The sequence below is a fragment of the Dryobates pubescens genome, chromosome 2, assembly GCF_014839835.1.
Source record: "Dryobates pubescens isolate bDryPub1 chromosome 2, bDryPub1.pri, whole genome shotgun sequence".
In the NCBI taxonomy this organism is placed as follows: Eukaryota; Metazoa; Chordata; class Aves; order Piciformes; family Picidae; genus Dryobates; species Dryobates pubescens.
The window spans coordinates 38,798,185-38,819,466 of record NC_071613.1 but is presented as its reverse complement, the minus strand read 5'-3'; the positions used below and the strand labels follow the sequence as shown (position 1 = coordinate 38,819,466).

The following is a 21,282-nucleotide window of genomic DNA, read 5'->3' as shown; positions in this document are numbered from 1 at the left end:
TCCAGCTCATTTCTGCCAGCTGAGTGTATCCATTTCAGCTTTCAAACCTGCCTTGGCGTCTGCCTCAGCCCCACTGCAATTCAGCTAGACCAGCAGCCACTTACCTGCATTCCCTGTGCCAAGGGGTGAGCGTGGCCACTGTGGGCTCTCAGAAGCAGTCAAGGAGCTTCCAGGCTCTGCTGCAGCAGAGCCTGCTCTGCCTGCTCTTGGCTGCAGGCAAGCCTGGGCAGATTTCTCCCCCCTCCTCGACTAGCCCATTTTGCTGATCATCTGCAGTGTCGTGCCAATAGTGTCTTAAATCCCATGTCTGAAATCCCTCCTCCCCTCGCAGCCTTGTGTAATAGGGGCAGAACATGGCCTCTTCTGTGCCCTCGGGGTCCCCTTTTATAACCATTGCCTTTTCCCTCCCCTCTGCCCTGACCTTGCCAGGGTGTAAAAATGCTTCTGTTCGGTTGGTTGGGGGAGGTGTTTGTTTTGGGTTTGTTTTGTTGGGTTTTGTTTGTTTGTAAATTCGGATTAATAAATAATAAATACCCCAGCCAGCACAAATTGCTCCAGGTCTGCTCTCTGGGGAAGGGCAAAAGGCAAGGTGGGGTCGAATATACTGCAGGCAGGAGGGAAAGGCCTGTGGGGCTGTGGCAGCTTGGGGTCTATTAGCAGGGGAGAGTGCATGGCCACATCCCTGCAGCACCCCTGTCTCTCGCGCGGCAGGTAACTGCGGAGGGGTTTCAGGGAGGAGGTGTCGCTCAGCCCTGGTTTGCTGGGAGGCAGCCAGCGCTGTCCCCGGCGGGCTCCGGGAAGGGAGAGCGCTGGCTGCCTTCCTCCGACAGACTTGCAAGTGCTGCCACACTCGTTTAGGGCCTCGGGGTGCCCCATCTTGGATCCGTGTTGGGGTTTTTTACCCCGGGATGCGCAAACCATGCCCTGCTCTTCGCGTCCTGGCCCGGGGAGCGCCCGTGGACCACCGTTTCTTGAGAAGGGAACAGGTACGGGCTGAGGACGAGCTGTGGATGGGGGAGGGTCGGGAGGGTGGGTGCACGCGTGTCTAGGGAGGGCTAGGCTTAGCTGGAGGGTGGGACTGAGGGCTCAGCCCCAAGCAGGGGACTCAATAGGGTGCTCCTCCTTGCCAGCCCCGCCATCGCCTTCCCCCGTCCTCCGGAGCGGCGTGACCTTAATCCTCGGCGACCTTGAGAGCCGGCGGCTGCGGGGCGTCCCGCGGGCGTGGGGGGCCGGGGGCGGGCTCGCTGCTCTACTGCTGCCGAGGGGCGGGCAGCCCGGGCAGCCCTAGCCCCGTGCTGCCGCAGGCGGTGGAGCACCGGCAGAGCGGAGCGGCACCGCGCCGGAGAGCGGGTACGGGGCAGGGTGCCGGATCCGCCGGGGGGCAGCGGGGCGGGTTGGGATATCAGAGGCGGCTGCACGGATGGGGTAGGGGCAGACGTGCAGGGGGGGTTGTTTCCTCTGTTTTAAAGTGTCACTTGCTCCCCGAGTCCCTCGACTTGTGCTGCCCCTTCCCAAAGCCCCTTGTCTGATCCCTCGGTCCGCGTCAGCTGCCAGCGGGTACCCCGAGCGCTGCGGCGTGTCCTGGAGCGGGTGGGAAGGCTGCGTGGGGCGGCGGGGCTGAGCAGAGCCTGTGCCCGCACACCGGGGCGGCAAGAGGATGAGGGGTACCCCGTGGGGAACATCCCTCCCTGATCGGGCACAGACACTCCCACGGCAGCATTTCGTTCTGCTGCGGACTCTGCTCGGGAGCGGCTGAGGAGCGCTCCTACCCGCCGGCCCTCTCTTTCTTCTTGGGGACCTCCGGACAGAAGCTGCCGCTTGTGTTGGGGGAAGCTGGCAGGAGGCAGCGGCCCTGCGGAAGCCCTTTATTTGAGTGTCTTTGTCCCATGACTCCTCTCGATAGCTCAACTCAGACGAGGGTGAGAGGGAGGACTAGGAATGGGCTGCGCTGGGCTCGGGATATCGCTCGTGTGTCGGGAAAAGGTGAAGAGCTGTGTCCTTGTGCCCACGCTCCCGTGATCTTCCCTGTGCTGGAAGCGATCATCTCCTCTTTGCTGCATGTGCACGGACGGCTGGCTGCCACGGCCGGGGCAGGGCTGGATGCGTTGAGGCCGTGCTGGGAGTCTGGCAGTGCTGGCACTGGGGGAAGATCAGTGTAGCTCTAAAATCTAGCATGGTTACAGGCATGAGGCTACAAGCAACTCCTTTGCCCACTGCCATCTTTCACACATGCGTGGCAGGGTGCAGAGAGGACAGACCTGTTAGTGGCACCAAGCTCATCTCTGTCCCAACCACTGTCTCTCTCTATTCCTCCAGCCTTGGTGCCTTCATCCTGACTTCCCCAAAACATCTTCGACTCCATCCCCTTGCCTGCTGCAACACAGGGGGCAGATGGGCTGTGACCCTGCAAAGTGGCCATGCCAGGCTGGGTGTTGCTGGGAGGCAGGAGGATGCAGGCAGATGGGTGTCTGGGGTTGCACCCTTCTGGTTGCCTGCAGACTGTGGGGTGCAGGGGACTGGGAACATGCTGGGGAGTATGGAGCACTCCTGAGGCTGTGAAAGTCAGCAGGCATCAGGACAGCCACTGCAGTGTGCAAGGCAAGCATGGTGCCACTCCCCCGTTTGTGGGTGTGGGCACCCCTGGCACGTTGAATGTGAAAGGATGCAGGTGTTACTGCAAATCCTTGCAATCTGAGCCCTGCAAGAAGGGATGGTGATGGGAAGGCACAGCCCTGGCACTGGGCACTGCTGGGAGGCTTCTGTGATGTCACCTAAGCTGGCTCATGTCTCCAGCAAAACATGAGGTCCCCTAGAGCATAGTCCTGAAGACAGCTGAACATCCACTGGCGTGTCCCCTAGGAGTGGGGCCCACAGCCCCAGCCAGCAGTGTTGCTGGGGATCTGCTCTGCCATCCCCACAAGCAGGGGATGGCTGCCCTCTGTCCCTGGAGCCTGCGAGGATCTGGCAGCGCGGCTTGGCAGCTGCTTGCACACTGACGGCACTGGCTATTCCCAGCGCTGCACCTCTGGTGCCTGTGCTGAGTCAGGGGCCTGGGGCATGGCTGCCACCCCTGTGGCCCAGGGATCTCTGGGTCCCCTGCTGCACCCAAATTGAGTCCCGCTGACTGCAGCATCTTCTCCTTATGGGCCCAGCTTCAGCACATGGGTGACAGGCACATCAAGCAATTTGTCAGTCTAATTAAAACCTTAACAGCCTAATCAGAGCTTTATTGTTCAGTCCAGTTGTATTTATAGTCCCACTCCTTGCAGTGCACTCCCTGTACAGCTGCCACTGCAGTTGCAGCCCTGAGTTGCTGATGTTCCCTGGAGAGAAGGGTCTGGGAGAGGTGAGGGTCCTGCTGTGCACCCCAGTCCTTCCTCTTACAGCAAGTAAGGCTCTCCCTTACTTCCAAATTTGCTGATTGGAGGCCATTTCCCCAGCAGTGGGGGCTTGTTCTTGGCTCTCCAGGCACTCCCAGAACAGTTTTTCCTGGTTCTTGGGGCAGCTTTTTCCCTAGGAACAATGACCTGGGAGTACCAGGGCTGTGGTGCTCACCAGGCTGCAGGGTGGCCACGCTCACAAGTTTTTCTGTTTTCCTCTGATACCTGCGGAGCCCTGGCTTCCCAGGGACGCACATTAATGCTGCATGAGCACGGCAGGGTGAACTCGACACTTAAAGGAAGCAGTGACCTAGCAGGACACAGGCGCAGGTGTGCTTGCACACAGGCAGGGGCCCGTGCGCCGTGTACATGTGTGGGCACAGCTGGAGCCCACCCAGTGGGACCTGGGTGCAGTGGGGGGGTCTGGGCCCACTTCCCCAAGCCACCCTTTGTCTTCCCTCCCCAGCAGCTGCCAGCGTGAAGGAGGCAGAACCATGGCATCGCTGCTGTGCAACGCCCGTGAGTGCCTTGGCAAGGGGGGGTGTGCAGGGCACTGAGCCATCAAGATTTATGTCAGGGCAAATCTGGCCCATTGGTTGAGCTCACTTCACTATGGTCAGGAGCATTCCTACCTTACTCTAGCCACTGGGATTTGTGCTTGGCAGCATTGAGGGTGGCTGGAAAGGGCTGAGAAGGAATTAACTTCTGTCCCTCTTATGGGAAAGGGAGTTTATTTGGGGTCCACCCCTCCTGCATCCCTTATTGAGGGATCATGTGGTGTCCCAGAGGTGAAAGAAAGCAAGGTACTGGGGCATAGTGCCTGGATACCTTTGCCATCAGTGATGCAACCCATGCTGCCCCCAGGCATCCAGCTTACCGACACGCTGGAGCAGATGCAGCAAGGGACTCTGATGCGCAAAGTCAAGTCCAAGAGCTGGAAGAAGCAGCGTTACTTCAAGCTGCAGGATGACTGCATGACCATCTGGTACCAATCCAAGAGGACAGGCAAAACTGAGTCTGCCTGTGAGTACTAGCTGCTCTGTGTTGGCCATGGGGGCTATCAGTAAGGTTCAGAGTGAACAGGGATGTAAATGTATGGAGATTCCTGGAGCCACGCTTGCCAAGAGAGCTGGGGCATTCAAGAGAGGCTCTGTGTGCATGTTTGGACTCGTCTCACCCTCACTTCTCCGTGAAGCATCTTGCCACCACTAGGACCCCTACCTCACAAGGGTTGAGTGGAATTTGCAGCTGTTACAAGTAGAAGCTCTGGCATACCAGTGGGGGATTAGGCAGACAAACTGAGGTGCAGGTTGATGATCGGCTCAGTGGGTGCATGGATGGATGGATGTAGGGATGGATGGGCAGATGAGCAAAAGAAGGGATGGCTGGAAGGACAGATGACTGGGCAGTGCCCCCTGCCCTTCAGTCTTTGTCCCTCACAGACAGACCTTCCCTTCCTCTGCCCCAGTCTCCATCAGTGATGTGGAGACAGTGCGGGAAGGACACCAGTCGGAGGTGCTGCAAAGTCTGGCTGAGGAGTTCCCCCCTGAGCGCTGCTTCACCATTGTCTTCTATGGCCGTCGGGGCAACCTGGACCTCATTGCTGGCTCGGCGGAGGAGGCACAGTGCTGGGTCCAGGGCCTGCGCCAGCTCATTGAGGTGGCCACCAGTATGGACCAAAGGGAGAAGATAGATCAATATCCTTCCTGCAGATAGCACTTTGCCCTCTGTAGCAAATCCTTTCCTCACCTCTGTCCATCCCCCAGGCCCTTCATATCCCGCCTTGCCCCAGCATGTGCTTAGCTCTTCTGGGTTTCACTATCATCAGGGCAGGGAGGCCCTCTGATGCTCCCCATCTCCATCTCTCTTAGCCAAGATCCTTAACATCTGCTTGTCTTTTTGCACATGGATTCGTGACTGGTTCCAGAAAGCTGACAAGAATAAAGATGGGCGCATGAACTTCAAGGAAGTGCAGCGGCTCCTCAAGATGATGAATGTGGACATGAATGAGGATCATGCCTTGCGGCTCTTCCAGGTAAGCACTGCCCCTGCGGGCCTGGAGAGTCTGGATAAGGACTGGAGGGGCTAGAAGAAGCTGCCCAACACCTCCTTCCAGAAGGGTGTGGTCACTTTCTTCTGTCCATCCATCCATTCAACCACTCACTCATCCATCCATTCATTTGTTTACTCAACTACCTGTATACCCAGACAAATGTCCATAGAATCAGAGAATCAGTAATGTTGGAAAAGAACTCAGAGATCATCAAGTCCAACCTATCACCCAGCAGCCCATTCCAATGGCCAATAACTTTCTGTGAAGAACTTTCTCCTCACATGGAGCCGAAACTTTGTTTGTCAACCCAAGCAGCCAAAGCAGCTATTCCTTCCTCGCATTTGTCCATCCAGCTGCATATCAGCCAACCCAGCTAACCATCTATCCATTTACTCATGCATCAGTCCAAATAGCCAGACAGCTAGCCATCTATTTATGTAACCATCCATCTACCCATCCATTCCTCCACCTGTGTGTTCATCTCTCCATCCATGGATGCAGCCAACTATCAGTCCACCCAACCAGTCCTCCACCTGCCAATCCATCCATCCATCCATCTATCCAGTATTGATCTATGCCTGTCACTGCCACTAGTGTAGTCTCTGTGCTGTGTGTTGAGGGTGGGTGGATCACCCCACAGCCCCATGGGGTGTTCAGGAGACCCATTTTTCCCTGGCTGGGTGCTGACTGAGCTCCCTTTCAGGATGCTGACAAGTCAGAGTCAGGGACGCTGGAAGGGGAGGAGTTCGTGCTCTTCTACAAGGCCCTCACACAACGTGATGAGGTGCTGAGCCTCTTCCAGGACTTCTCTGAGGATGGGAAGAAGCTGACACTGCTGGAGCTGGTGGATTTCTTAAGGCAGGTGCAACTGGAGGATGAGGGCACAGAGGAGTTGGCCATGGAGCTCATTGACAAGTATGAACCATCTGAGACAGGTGAGAGCCAGCCCAGACTGACTGTGCTCTGCATGAGGGGAAAAAGGAGGGGGGCAAGACACACAGCCCCAGGGGCATCTCCATCCCTGTCCTGCTGCAGATGGGAACAGAGGGAAAGCTCATCATGGTATCATCTGGGTGAAAATCTGTTTATTTTCTTTTGTCCATTCCTGGACCATTTGGGTGTAGAAAGTTAACCAGCCTTGGGGTGTAAGCTCTGGCTTTGAAGTCCACTGCCCACTTCCCCACAGCTGCTGCCCTGGGGCATCTCTCCTTGTGCTCCAGCCTCTGGTAGCAGCTGTGCCCACCAAGTAGGGGATATCAGGAGTCACCAGCAGCATCGTTTGTCTGTATCCCATGCCCTCTGGGTCCCTGGCTGTTGGTTGAGCTTCCCCCTCTGCCTGCAGCCCGAGCTCGCCACGTGTTGAGTGCTGACGGTTTCCTCATGTACCTCTGCTCGCCGGAGGGCTCCATCTTCAATCCCCGGCACCGGGCACTGTGGCAGGACATGAGCCAGCCACTCTGCCATTACTTCATCTCCTCCTCCCACAACACGTACCTGATAGAGGACCAGATCCGGGGCCACAGCAGCATCGAGGGCTACATCAGGTAAAAGGGCTGCTCCCTCTGAGCTGCCCTCTAATACTTTTCCACCCCAGTGCTGTGGTCCATGGAGTTCCATGGGGCAAACCCTCCAAGAGGAGAATCTCCTTTACACCCTCCTGGTCCAGCACCCCTGTGGTCATGCCATGTGGTGCCCAGCAAGGGGGTTCATTCTGGGGATGCTGAGCCTAGCTCTTCCTGCTCTGCATGTGGTGGCATCTCCACCCTTGGCAGTTGTTCCCTGGTCCCTGCAGGGGTGACACCCACAGCAGGAGGGGAGGACAAGGGGCTGGTTACCTGGCCAGGTGCAGAGTCCCAGGGGTGACCACCCATTGTAGGGCTCTGAAACGGGGCTGCCGGTGCCTGGAGGTGGATTGCTGGGATGGGCCGAATGGGGAGCCTGTGGTGTACCATGGCCACACCTTCACCTCCAAGATCCCCTTCCGGGAGGTGGTGAGCACCCTGGGAAAGTATGCCTTCAAGGTAGGGCACCCTTCTCTGGGCTCTGGGTGTTGTGGGTGGTCTTCAGTGGGTGGGGGGGATGTAGCTGCAGTTTGGGGCAGTGATGGGCCTCTGGATGTGGAGCCAGTGCTGGGGCTCACACGCCCAGTATTGCATCAGGTCTGACCCTACCACGGGTGAAGAGAGGGGCTGTGTCCTTTCCTGGGGGACAGTGCTGTTGGGTCTGACCCACAGCCCTGTATGCCAGGGGCCAGGAGCTCATGAAGACATGAGGAGGTGCAGAGGTGACATGAGACCTGGGTGATGCAGGAGTGAGAAGGGGTATGGAGGATGCTGGGGGATTGGAAGGGTGTGAAGACCTTAGGGGATTACAAAGACATACAAAGGGCTCCATCCTGGAACTGATCATGCCTGGGCAAAGCACTAGTGAGAGCACTTTAACCCCACTGAGGCTGATCTCCAGCTGTGCCTGTTGCTCCTCAGACCTCGGATTACCCAGTGATCCTTTCCCTGGAGAACCACTGCAGCATGGAGCAGCAGGAAGTCCTAGCCCAGCAGCTCAAGACCATTCTGGGTGAACAACTCCTCACCACCACCATAGATGGGCGAGTTCCTGCCCAGCTCCCATCCCCAGAGGTAGGGAAGAGAGCAACACCACACTGGGCATTGCTGTTCTGCCTAGCATGAGCAGGTGGCTCTGCTGTACAGAGGAAAGGCCGCATCTGCTGCAGCATCATTCTGTTCTATGGGAACACTCGGGGACCTTGGGAACACTGTGTTATCATGTTCACCATGGTCCCAAAGCTGTCCCCAGGGTTGTCCCACCACATGAGAGACATCTGCAGCCCCAGAGAGCTGTGTGCTCCTACCACATTCCCAGGGGACAGCAGATTCCATACCGGAGATGGGTACTGCAGGGTGCTTATTTCTCCATCCACAATCCTGCAGGAGCTGAAGCACAAGATCTTGCTGAAGGGGAAGAAGATTGGGCGGCTGGAGGACACGCTGGATGGGCCAGAGGATGAGGCACCTGATGCGTCCGATGATGACAATGGGGCAGAGGCAGAGGAGGAGAGGCGGAGGGTGAAGGTGGGTGGCTCGGGCTGGGGAGCTGCTGGGAGCATCAAACCCCCAAACACAGTGCTGAGAAGAGAGACAGAGACTGCAGGGACATCACCAGGGAGGGGTAACAGCCATTTCTGCCCAGGCCATGCCAGCCCTCTCTTTGCATAGAGTCCCTGTGGTGACACTGTGGTGGAGGTCCCCTGCCTGCTCCATTTCTGGCAGGAAGGTTGCCTGTGGTGTGGGTGCTGCCACCCACAGAACCCCTCCAGCTGCTGTCAACTACCCCAGGCTCTGCAGCCTCCATCCTGGGTGAGTGTTGGGGGCCAGTGTTCAAACTGGGGGGACCTGACATGGCTCTGCCTTGCAGAAGGACAAGGAGACCCTGGCGCAGGTGTTGTCTGACTGTGTGGTCTACTGCAAGAATGTGTCCTTCCGGGGCTTCCAGGAGGCCCGCAGCCATTCCCGGCCCTCTGAGATATCCTCGCTCTCCGAGGCCAAGGCCAGGAAGCTCATCCGCGATGCAGGTGAGCCGGAAGGGATAGCAGCATGCAGGTGCTGGGCCAGGGTGAAGGTGGCTTTCTTAAGCATAAGGTGGAGCCTTCAGACATCAGGGTTCCCTCCCTGTCTGGGAGAAGAGAGGTGCAGTGGAGCTGTACCCTGGGTTTTGGCTTTGAAGGATGATGGGGGACGGGAAGGGTATCAGCTCAGAAAGTGAGGCAGGACACTTGGGGGATGAGAATTTGTGGGTTGGTGGGTGGATGGATAGGCAGGCAGCACATTTTGGGTGGCTGCACAGGTGAGGTAATGACCCCACAAGTGGCCCTTGCTCTCCATTCCTAGGGAATGAGTTTGTCCGCCATAACACCTGGCAGCTGACACGCATCTACCCCAGTGGGATGCGGACCGACTCCTCCAACTACAGCCCCCAGGAGATGTGGAACGTGGGGTGCCAGATTGGTATGGCTCGGGGGTATTAGAGCTGTGGGCTGGGAAGTTGCCTCGGGTCCCATGCCAAATCATGCCATCAGCACCTGTTATTGATGCTGGCCACAACCCCAGCTGGAGCCAGGTCTGTCTGTGGGCTCTTCCTCTGCCCAGGGAGGCCTGGGAGTGCCCAGGCAGCAGTGCCGTGTCTCCATGTGCTGCCCCACATATCTCTGGCCATGAGGCCAAGCTTGTTTCTCAGCTCCAAGTAGGGCATGGTGTCTCTGAACTGTCCTGAAACTTTTCCCTGACACCTACCCACAGTGGCCCTGAACTTTCAGACAGCTGGCATGGAGATGGACCTGTGTGATGGGCTCTTCAGCCAGAATGGCTGCTGTGGCTATGTGCTCAAACCACCTTTCATGAGGGATGAAGAGACTCTCTTCAACCCCAGTGACCCTGGCAGCCGGGAGGGCCCTGGCCCTGTCACTCTGACGATCCAGGTATGGGCCTGTGGACCCTGAGGTGAGACCTTAGGGAGTTGTGAGTGTCCTGGGGCTCATTGGTCCCAGATGGGTGGTTACACTGTTGGGCAGGGAGCTGTGCAGCCTCTCAGCAGATTGGTTTGGCTGCTCATGAAGTCTCTGCCCCTTCCTACAGGTGATCAGTGGGCAGCAGCTGCCCAAAGTGTCCAACAGCAAGGAAGGAGCCATCATTGACCCACTGGTGCGTGTGGAGATCCACGGGGTCCCCGCAGACCAGGCACACCAAGAGACCAAGTACATTGAAAACAATGGTGAGCCCTGTGGTGGTAGCAGGGACACAGCTGCACCCAGGTGCCCATCCCTGCCTTCCCTCACCCTCCCAGGATCTGCTTTTCCTTCCCAGGGTTTAACCCACGCTGGGATGAGACGCTCCAGTTCCAGGTGCACGTTCCTGAGCTGGCCCTTGTCCGCTTTGTGGTGGAGGATTACGACAAGACATCCAGGAATGACTTTGTGGGCCAGTTCACCCTGGCCTTTGCCAACATCAAACCTGGTGAGTGGCTGCTGCCTAGTAGTGGTGGTGGTGTCCCAGGGCAGGCCTGCAAGGGCATCTGGGGCTCAACTAGAGAGCAGGGTAGGGGGCAGCAATCAGCCAGAGCTTCACTCTCCCCCCTGCAGGCTACCGCCACATCCATCTCCTCTCCAAGGATGGCACCAACATCTCACCCTCTTCGCTCTTTGTCCACATTCGCATCAGCGAGCCACCTGGTCCTGAGCAAGACTGAGCTCATGATGTGAGCAGGACCTGGATAGAAGCCATAGGCCTGGCCCTGTGTGGCTGGGGCCACAGAGCCAACTACACTGCCCTCCTATTGAGCCGTTTGTGTCATCCTTGTGTCATCATTGCTGCTGTGTCCCTCTTTGCAGTAGCCTCTGACAGCTGGAAAAAGGCATTGATCTCCCCTTCCCAGGTTTGGGATGCTGCCTCCCATGCATGAATATGGGGTCTGTGCTGGTGCAGCCCTATTGTGCCCACCCCATGCATCTTGGCCTGGCCCACAGGCACAGCTTGGTTGTGAGGAGTAGGAGAGATGGTGCATGGTCCCCTCTGGCTCTGCAGCAGGGGCTGGTCCCCCCTGGCCAGGGGAACAAAGCTGGAGCTGGGCAAATCCCAGGGCTCAGCAGAGCTGGCAGAGGAGTTGATCCTCAATGTGCCCTGACTCTGTAGAGCCCTATCTCAGCCCCCACCCCTCCTCACCCTTGTCATGTCCTTTCTCTGTAAGGAACCTAATAAATGGTTTGGTGAGAGGCGGGCTCAGGTCTGAGCACAGTGGCACTGGGAAGAGATGGGGGTGTGTGTGAGCACTCTTTCCCTATGGGCTTCTGGCCCACTGTTCACACAGGGCTCCATACAGCCCCAAGGAGCAGCATTAAAAGGAAGGGAGAGATTCCTTTTATACAGCCACATATCTTACACTCCATATACACATATGCCTGTACATACACACACATCCCTGCACCAGGCCTGCACCACTAAGGCCTCAAAGCTGTCAACATTCAGCCTCACTGCAAAGCCCCATCCTTCACTGCAGGGCACCCTTCTTCCTGCTCTGGCCCAGGGGGCCCCTCAGCCTGGATTTCCCTCTGCACATCGTGGAGGTGGACGCTGGGCGCACTGGGGTCCTTTCCCACCCCCTGGCTGGGGTCACCGGCTCCATCAGGGTGATGCCGCTGGATGTGCTTGATGACCTGGAACTTCTGCTTGGCCTTGTAGGGGCAGTAGCGGCAGAAGAAGGGGTGCTCGTTGGTGTGGGTCAGGTAATGGTGGCGCAGGCCAGCTGCCCAGCGGAAAGCCCGCCCACAGGCGTTGCAGACGTAAGGCTTCTCCTCACTGTGCTTCTTCAGGTGGGTCTTGAGGAGGAAGCGGGTCTTGAAGGCCTTGCCGCACTGCTCGCAGATGAAGGAGCGAGCCTCCCGGTGCCGCGTCTCCTTGTGCACCCGCAGGGCATCGGCCCGGTTCGTGCGGTACTCGCACTCGTCGCAGCGGTACGGCTTCAGGCCTGTGGAAACACAGAAGGGGATGGCACCAGGATGGGGGGAAAGGTGTGCTCTGTCCCACAGGTCTCATCGTGCCTGTTACAAAGCACTGGCCCCCAAGGACTCCCCTGTACACGCTCTTGTATCAGCAGGCACCTCAACACTCCCCATTTCCAAGGCACCACATGACTCCTGGGGTCCATACCACCCCAACCTTCCCACCCATGCCAGAGCACTGCCCCCGACCCGCCAGCACGTGCGAACATGCTGACCCCCAACTGCTGGGGGTTGTCTCGGGCCTCTGGCTGGGCCACTGGTAGCAAAAGAAGCACAGAGCTGGGGTCCATGCAGCCCCAGCACCCTCTCCAGGGCCCCATGGTGTGTCCCCAGTGGGCATCACTCACCTGTGTGCTTCGTCATATGGTACTTGAGCTGGTTTACCCACTTGCACTTGTAGCCGCAGTCAGGGCAGAGGTATTTCCGCTCCTCTTTGTGGATACGCATGTGGTACTGGGCACAGGGCAAGAGGATAGGGTCAGGATAAGGCCATATTCCCTGTTCTGGGAATGTGCAGGACTCTAGAGTGCCAGTGCTCATGAACAGTTCTGACCTTTCAGATTGTGTGGGCCAAAGAGGGCTTTCTGCTTGCCTGACACATTATGCACAAAGGGATCCCTCGCAGGGTCAGGATGAGACCCTTACCCTGCTGAGCTTGCTCTGTCCCAGGCCTGTGGATGGCACAGGCTTTTTTTCCCCAGTTTGGTATTTAGGGCAAAATAATTGGTTAAAACCAGCCTAGCAGAGCTTGTGCTGAGCTAAGTACCCTGTGCAGCCTTGTCCAGGCAACCCCACAGGGCTCCAGCTCAGCCTGACCATTAAAATTTCTTTTAGCAAAACCAGGCTATTTTCCCCTCCATTAGCATGTCCTATGTAAGGCCCTGCAGCATAGGTGAGGATGCTAATCATCTGCAGAAATGAGAGCAGAGTCTGGCTTTGCACTGAAGCTGAGCTTTCCCTGCATCCTGTCAAGTTGGTGCCACAGAGCACATTGCAAGCCAGCAGGCAGCCAAAGTTGGCTTTGAGTGGTGCAGGCTGTACCCAAAGGACACCAAAGATATCAGTGAGAAGAGAATCAAACTCAGACAGCTGTCTGCCTTACCCCTTCTCCCCTTAATCTGCAAGAGCAGAGAGCAGGAGATAAACACGGTACCCATGGAAGTTCTAACTGATGGTCTCCCATTCCTATCCGAGCCACAGAAGAGGACAGAGGACAAAGCCTCCCCTTGGGAGTTGTTTCTTCTTCCTTAAATCCCCAAGTCTGGTTCCACCCCAACCCATGTAGATGCAGTAGGAGATATAGCCCCAAGGAGGGTTCTCACCTTGAGACGTGAAGGGTCGGCACAGGCATATTTACAGAGGTGGCACTTGTAGGGCTTCTCGCCGGTGTGGATGCGGATGTGCCACGTGATCTTCTGCCTGTTCTTGGTGGTGTACTTGCAGTCCAGGCACTTGTACACGCGGGTGCCCCCATGGCCCTTCATGTGCTGGTCAAAGACGAGCTGGTGGCAGCAGGCAAAGTCACAGAAGGGGCACTGCAGGGGTTTGTCCTGCGGGGCAGCTGGCTCGTGGCTCTCCATGTAATGCCACACCAGCTGCTGTCGCTCCTTGGCTGCGAAGCTGCACAGCTCACAGCGGTGGATGAAATGCTGCGTCTTGTGCTCCTCCAGAGCCTCCCGGGTGGCAAAGGTCTCCTTGCAGGTGCCACACTCCAGGTGCGGGTGCTGCTTCTGAACATGGCACTTGAGTGTGGCCTCGCTGTGGCACACAAAGCTGCAGCGCGAGCAGCCGTAGGACACCTTCTCCTCGTGGCGCCGCAGGACGTGCTGCTTGAGGGCCGTCTCAGAGCTGAAGCGAGCCTCGCAGCGGGAGCAGCCGAAATTGAGCTCGCCACGGTGGCAGCTGTTGACGTGGCGAGTGATGTCGTTCTGCAGGTAGCTGCTGTAGTCACAGAGCGGGCAGAAGTGGGTGGGGGTCTTCTCGTGCACCCGCAGGCGGTGGATGCGCAGCTTGGAGTTGGTGCCGAAGGTCTGGCTGCAGATGCCGCAGGCGACGCGCCCCACGCCGGTGTGCAGGGACTGGTGGGCTTCCAGGCGGTAGCGCCGCGTGGTGCTGAACTCGCAGTAGCGGCACTTGTGGGGCTTCACTCCCTCGTGCTTGATGCGGACGTGCTGCCGCAGGCAGCGTGCCTGCTTGCAGGTGAACTCGCACTGGTGGCACTGCAGCTGCGGCCGCTTGCTGTAGTGCTTGCGGTGCAGCCTCAGGGCTTTGGCTGCCTTGGAGGTGAAGGGGCAGGAAGAGCAGCGAAACTCGCCCAGCGTCACACAGCCCCTCTTCTTATGGGTCTTCATGGCCCGTTCCTGGTGGCAGGTAAAGTGGCAGGTGGGGCAGGAGAAACGCCTCTTCTTGGGCAGGGTGGCTTTCTGGGGGGGAACATCCAGTGGAAGCTTACTGGGCTGGCCTGTCTCAATGCTGGCCAAGTCCCACTCGAATTGCTTCGTGCTTTGGGTTCTGTCCTCCTCAGGATGCACGATGTGCTTCTCAGCATGGTGGCTCTTAAGGGCCCTTCGGGAGCGGAAGGCCTCAGGGCACAGGGAGCACCAAAACTGTTCCAGGCTCCTGCATCCATCCTCCACGTGGGAGGTGATGGTAGAGACACGAGAGCACACAAAGGAGCAGGCGTTGCAGTGCAGCTTCCCTCCTTCCAGTCTGTATTTCTCTGAGGGCTTCCCAAGCTGGAGGGGACAAGCAGCTCCCACTGGCTCAGCCCCATGCCCTTCCTGGTGAGGCTCTTCCACCATCTCTGTGCTGTCACCTGGCAGGGATTTCTCAGGAGATGAAGAGCCTAGTGCCTGTTCCCCAGCCAAAGGGCTGCCTTCTGCCTGAGTTTTATCAGTATCCCAGGGCCTATCAGCATGCCCACATTCCTCTGAGCTTTGCTTGCTCTCTGCTGTTTCTGTACCATTATCACCAGGCTGGTCAGCAGGCTGGCACAACCCAGGTGGCTCATGACCAGCTGGTTTGAAGATCTTGTTCTTCTTCAGGAGGATCGGGCACTTCTTGAGGAGGTGGGTGTTGAGTCCCCTCTGCTGTTTGAAGCTGGCACCGCACTCATGGCAGGAGAGTGGGGCCCGGCGGCTCTGGCAGCTGGCCTTAGAATGCAGGGACATGGACTTCTCCTTCCGTGTGATGTACGAGCACTTCTCGCACTTAAAGATCTGGCTCTCTGATTGCACCACCAGCATCTGCACCCTGCCCTCCAGCACCAGTGTCTCTGCCTGCTCTTTATCCTGCTTCCGCAGAGCCTTCAGCACCAACTCTGAGCCACCCTTGGCATCATCACCAGAAGTGGTCACATCCTTTGGGACAGGTGGATGGTTCTGCTCAGCTGTCTTTAGCATGCTGAGCCAAGCTTCTGGCAGCTCAGCTTGGCTGCTCTCTCTCACCTCGCTGTCTGCCACCAAGTTATGGTGCTCTGAACATGACCCCTTGAAGGGGCCCATGGCCTGCCTTAGATTATCTTTTCCCTGGCTGTCTCCTGCCACTACACCACCTTCCAGCCTCCCCACCTCATCCTCCCGTACATTTGCCTCCTCTTCCTCAAAGTCTGGGATGTCTTCAAGCGTATTGTCATTGTCCTCCAAGCCCAGGTCATCCCTGGAGCCCAGCATCTCATAGGCTGTGGGAGTCTCCTTGCAGGACAGTATTTCCACACCCTCTGGCTGTGCCACACAGGCTTCTCCACTCAAATGCTCCAGGAGGGTGTCAGATGAGACATTCACTGCCTCCAAGTGCAAAGTACAGGTCTCTGCCATATCCTCAGCAGCAGTGAGTTCAGTTGACATTGTGACAGCATCTCCCTGCATGCAGTCATCTCCCAGGGCATCTGCAGCAGTGGGACAGCTCTCCTCTTCTTTGCCCACACTTCTCTCTGCCTTGCTGCCACCCTCTGATGGAGCAGCATCCTGCCCAAGGAGGGGCACTACAAACACTTGCTGGTAGCTTTCTTTCCCCTGGGATTCCAGCGGGGACGTCTTTGCCTTTGCCCACTGCTCCTTGCCAGCAAGGGGGGAGTCAGCATCCACATGCAGGGCTGCACCGAGCTCGTAGCTGAAGAGCGTCTCGGGTGAGCTGATCTCCAGCTCCTTGCTGGCATAGTTTTCCAACCAGTCCTTGTCACCAGGGATGTAGCCATGAATCTTGCGCTTGTGGAAGAAGAGGCTGGTGTTGCTGAAGGTGCAGTAGGAACAGAGGGCACAGCGAAACTCCTTCTGCTTGGTGTGCTTGCAGTTCTCATGGTTCAGCAGTGCCTGCTTGTATTTGGTCTGGTAGGTGCAGTACTGGCACTGGAAGACGGGCACCTCGTAGTTCTGCGAGTGCTTCGCCTGCATGTGCTTCTGTAGCTCATACTTGCGCTTGCAGGCGAAGCCACACACCTCACAGATCAGGCTTTTGCCCTGGTGCCGCAGCTTGTGGCTGCTCAGCTGGTCAGCACGGTGGCACCGGTACGAGCACTGGTTGCATTGGTACCTGGGAGAAAAGCAGAATCGGGCAGGCAGGATGAGGAACTGGGACAGGCTGAGCTCTTCTGCTTCCCTGTCCTGGATACCCCTGAAGGGGAACTGCCAGATCTGACCTTTGCCATCCAGACAGCTCTTGCCACAGGCAATTACCCTCTGCTGTAGCCCTTGGCACTGCTGGTGCTTTATGCCCCCAGCCTGGGAACAGTAGGTAGATTCCCTGGACAGTGGCTACATCACCCCCCCCACCACATCAGAGGCACCTCCAGCAGCCCTGAAGGCAGACTAGACTCAAAGAAGATGATAATACAAAGGTGAAAAACAAACTCTGGCAGAGTCCAGCATGTGCCAACAAACACCTTATTGGTGACACGGAGACACCAAAAATAGCTTTTCCTCACGGCACCGTGCTGGCAACAACCTGAAAACTCAAAGACTGCATTTCTTAGGTGCAGGACAGAGCAGGCTGTAGCCATCCCCCCAGGCATGGGAGAGCCTTGCACACAAGGCAGCCCAAAGTGACAGACCCTCGGAGCAGAATCTGGGGAGCCCTGACTACGCTGCCAGGCCAGTGGAGCCGGGAGTCATACCGCAGATCTCCAGTGTGCTTGCGCATGTGGACGTTCAGGTAGTGCTTCCACTTGGTGATGTACCCGCACTCGGTGCACATGAAGTTCTTGTCACTGGAGTGGGTCAGCATGTGCTTGGACAGGTAGCTCACGTCCCGGCACGTGAAGTCGCAGAGCTCACACTTGTGAGGTTTCTCTCCTGCATGCAACACAGGAACACCCTTAGCATGATGGCCAGATAAAGCAATATGGTTTGCCCTCCACTGCAGGGAAACCAGCTCAGCAGGAGCTGGGGGTAACGGGAAGGAGAGAAGCATGCCATAACTTCAGCCAAGTGACACTAGGGTGACAGAACTGGTGGTGGGACTCAGAAGCCCCGACGGGGCACCCTGGAGCAGGGACAGAACCCCTCCATCCCAGCTTGGCTCTTGGCGCCCCCCAGAGGACACCCACCAGTGTGCAGCAGCATGTGCCGGATGAGCACCCTCTTGTGTGCAGTGGCAAAGGCACACTCAGTGCATTTGTGGATCTTCTCATTGGCATGCATCTTGCCCACGTGGTCATGAAACTCCACCGGGTTGAACGTGGCATAGGGGCAGAAGCTGCACTGCAGCTGCTCACTGCCTGGGTGCCCCTGCTTCTTGTGCTTGCGGAAAACATGCTTGTTGGAGCAGATGAAGTCACACTGCTGGCAGTGGAAGGCGTAGTGGGTTTTTCGGTGAGCCTCCATGGCCTCAGCCGTGCTGAAGAGCAGGGAGCAGGCATAGTACTTGCACTCCACTGCCTTGATGCCATGAGCATCCTTTAGGTGACGAACAAACTCCTTCCGTTCCTCGGTGCAGTAGTCACAACCGCCCTGGAAGCAGCTCAACTTCTTGGGCTCAGCTTTGTGAGACTTCAAGTGCTCCTTGAGGGCCTGGCTGAGCCGAAACTTCTCCTCACAGACAGGGCAGGAGTAAACATCAGAGTAGAAGTTGGAGATGTCCTCGTGCATGCTGGCCATGTGGCGGTTGAGGGCATTCTTCTCCACTGAGCTGTAATGGCAGAGCGGGCAGCGATGAGCCTTCTCACCAGTTTCCCGCATCATGTGGATTTTCAGCTTGCTTTTGCTAGTAAAGTACTTGTGGCAGTTGGGGCACTGCAGGCTGGGGTCAGGGAAGTGCAGATGGAGGTGCTCCACCAGGTGTGTCCGCTTCTTGAAGCACCGCTTGCATTCAGGGCACATGTGGGTTTTGTAGAGGTACTCAGAACCCTCCACAACATCTCCTGTGACAGCAGAGAAGGGGGAGTGATCAGAAGGGAAGGGATGGAGAGCAAAGGCAGATATTTTCTCTCCCCAGTCCAGTTGTGCCAGGGTGAGGGCTTAATACACATTTGGTCACCCAGTAGTCATCTACCTGGAGGGACTATTCCCACCCCAAGTCACCAGCATGGTTCAAGTGAGCTCCTTCCAGCTCAACACTGACAAAGTGCAGCCTCAATCAAGGCCACCTGCATGTTCCTGATCCCCAGACCCAGGCAGACATCTTCCTGCTTTTGCCTGAGCCTGGCAGTGGCCATGTACAGTAAAGAGAAAGAGACCCCTTTGCTTGAGCAGAGTGTATGGGGAACACTGTGCTGGTACACGCAGATGTGAAGCTGCTGGACAGCATGGGACTCACAGGCCCCACTGGTCCGGCCCACATTTGCCTGCCAGTCTCAGGGCTGTGCTGCATGTTCACAATACAGAGCTCAAGAAACTTCTGGTAAGGTCCTACATCCTACCTTTGAAGTGCTGTGTCTGTGGCACTCTGGCTTTCTCAGGAGCTGCCTTTCCATGCTCTTTGGCCTCGTCTTTACAGGGGCTCTCACCATCCTCCTCTGGTGACTCATCCCTACCACTGCCAGAGTCTTCTTCTCCAGCTGATGCTTTCCTCCCCTCCAAGGAGCTTTCCCTGGTGCCTGTGGGTTTTGCTGGTCTGTCTTCTGCTGAGGTGACATCCCAGTCAGTGTGGCAAATCCCTGCCTCCTCCTGCCCTTTTGTTGCTGTTTCAATGGGGAAGACAGAGACCATCATATTCCAGGCAAGATGGAGCCACTCTCCACCAACCCCCCACCAACATGTGCAAAATTTCTCCTGGCCAAGATAACAAACCATGCCAACAGGGACAGAAGAACACAGGGCTCCCTGGCCCTGTGGCAACACAGTCTCTCCCCACCCTCCTCACATTTGTAACTGGGACATACAAGCACAGGCAGCCTCGGCAGCAACCACAGGTCCCATCCCCCACCCAGCTGTACCAGATGGCAGGATGCAGCACTGCTCAGGGACATGGGGGGCCACCTGTCATGGGCGTCTCAGCGGGTGTCTCAGCAAGGGGCTCCAGGGTGTGACCCTTCCTGTGCTGCCAGAAGAGCTTGGCATTAGCCGTGATGAAGTCACAGTGGCTGCAGTGGAAGGGGAAGTGAGTGCGGTGGTGCTGCTCCATGGCCAGCTGGCTGGGGAAGAGCAGCGGGCAGGCACGGTAGGCACAGGACACAGGAGAGGCCCCATGCAAGTCACGGAGGTGGCCACGCAGTTGCTTGCGGTCCTCTGTGGCAAAGCAGCAGCCCTCCTCGGGGCAGGGCAAGGCTCCTGGTGGGGCACGGTGGGTCCTGAAGTGCTCCTTGAGTCCACTGGGCTGCATGAATGCCTGCTGACAGATGGGGCACAACAGGTGCTCGGGAGCAGAGCCCTCCTGTGTGCCAGCTCTGGGCAGGTCCAAGCTCCCTGACTTGCTCTGGCCTTCTTTGGCAGAAGCCAACAGTGCTCCAGGGAGTTCCAGGTGCTCTGTGTGGGGCAGCAGCAGGCACTGGTGCTGGGACAACAAGGATGCCTCCGGGAAGCTCTGGCCACACCTCTCGCAGAAATACAGCTCCACCACTTTGACCAGTACCTCTGCAGAGAGCAAGGGATGAGAGTTAGAAAAGGGCTTTCTCCAGGCTCAGAGCTTGAGGCTGGCAGTTCAGTTCCCACTCCAGACAAGGGGATAAATCCCTGCTGCTATAAATTACAGTTTAGACAACCACAGCTCTCCCCTGCCCATAGTATCCCAGAACACATCTCGTAAGAGAGAGGACACCACCACCCAGGTGACTACAATGACCAGGTCCGTCCCTTATCACCTTTGAGACAGAAGTACAAGGTCAGCTTGGCCCTGTTCCTAGCAGGATGTGGCAATGCTGAACCCAGGTAAGATGCATGCTGCTGCAGCAGTCCAGGGTCACCTGGCACATGACTTCCACAGCCACCCCGCCCCATCCACACAGCCAGCTTGTGCTAGGCCTGTGCTGAACAGTGGCACCACTAGGCCCTGTGATGTCCAGAGTGCCAGACCAAGGGGACAAGGACCCTGGCCAAAACGCTCTCCCTTCACTGAGTACCATGGGGCTCATGCTGCCCTCCCTGCAACACATACCTGTGGCACTGGCTGCACTGCTCAGCGTCGCATTGCCAGCCATTGCCTCGATGAGTATTTCCACATTGCTTCCTTCAGTATGAGCCCCTTCCCCAAGCATCGATGTCTCTGCCAGCAGCAAGTCCTGGCTGGCACTCAGTGGAGGTGTCCCAGCCAGGTCAGTGCTGGCCACACCAGGGCTTCCCAGGACTCCTGCCTCTCCTGATGTGGGCAGGAACAGTTCTGAGCACATGGCCTCCATGTCCCCGCTGGCACCCTCAGGCACAACCACTTCTGTACTCATTGCCACTGGGCACTGGCTTGATGCTGGACAGGAGGGCCTCTCACTCTGAAATGGAAGAAGGTGCTTTAAAAGAGAGCAAACCCAGAGGCTCAATGGCCCTAGAAGATTTGGGGGGGGGGGGGGGGAAGCCAGCAGTGACAGTCCCCAGGCAGAGATGTAAACTGGAGTACATCAATGCTATTCTCCTTCTGCTGTGCCCCAAGTGGACTGCTGGCAAAACCCACTGCTACAGGGAATAGAAGGCACAAGGACACCTGTTCCCTCCCAAAAGACACCTGTAGGCCTCTACCTGAGCCCAATAGTAAGGGCTTACTCCCCGGGCCCAGACGCAGGCCTAACCCCAAATCTGGGCCCAGGTGGCCCCAAGCCCAACCCCCAGACCTGTGCCCAGCCTCCAGCGAGGGGGTGCCCACCGCGAATCCCCGCACGGCCGAGGCCCGTCCCAGCCCCCTCGCACCGCAGCCCCGGCCTG

General features: G+C 57.5%; 2 protein-coding genes across 2 annotated transcripts; one reads left to right on the top strand and one right to left on the bottom strand.

Annotated features, from left to right (window-relative positions):
• The first annotated feature begins 919 nt into the window (after positions 1-919).
• Positions 920-11,233, top strand: PLCD4 (phospholipase C delta 4). The gene is made up of 15 exons (XM_054175645.1): positions 920-986; positions 4,245-4,403; positions 4,849-5,077; positions 5,286-5,415; positions 6,137-6,368; positions 6,776-6,977; positions 7,310-7,454; positions 7,917-8,069; positions 8,382-8,522; positions 8,866-9,022; positions 9,339-9,455; positions 9,747-9,925; positions 10,083-10,218; positions 10,311-10,460; positions 10,586-11,233. Exons 1-15 carry the CDS (start codon positions 920-922, stop codon positions 10,690-10,692), a joined length of 2,304 nt encoding a protein of 767 aa, XP_054031620.1. The 3' UTR covers positions 10,693-11,233.
• Positions 11,234-11,249: 16 nt separating this feature from the next.
• ZNF142 (zinc finger protein 142) lies at positions 11,250-20,850 on the bottom strand. Its single transcript, XM_054175635.1, has 8 exons — positions 20,528-20,850; positions 19,414-20,007; positions 18,855-19,115; positions 17,544-18,356; positions 17,112-17,289; positions 13,324-16,531; positions 12,349-12,454; positions 11,250-11,967 (listed from the first exon to the last, which is right to left on the bottom strand). The coding sequence occupies exons 1-8, from the start codon at positions 20,808-20,810 to the stop codon at positions 11,471-11,473; spliced, it is 5,940 nt and encodes a 1,979-aa protein (XP_054031610.1). The 5' UTR covers positions 20,811-20,850; the 3' UTR covers positions 11,250-11,470.
• Positions 20,851-21,282: the final 432 nt, after the last annotated feature.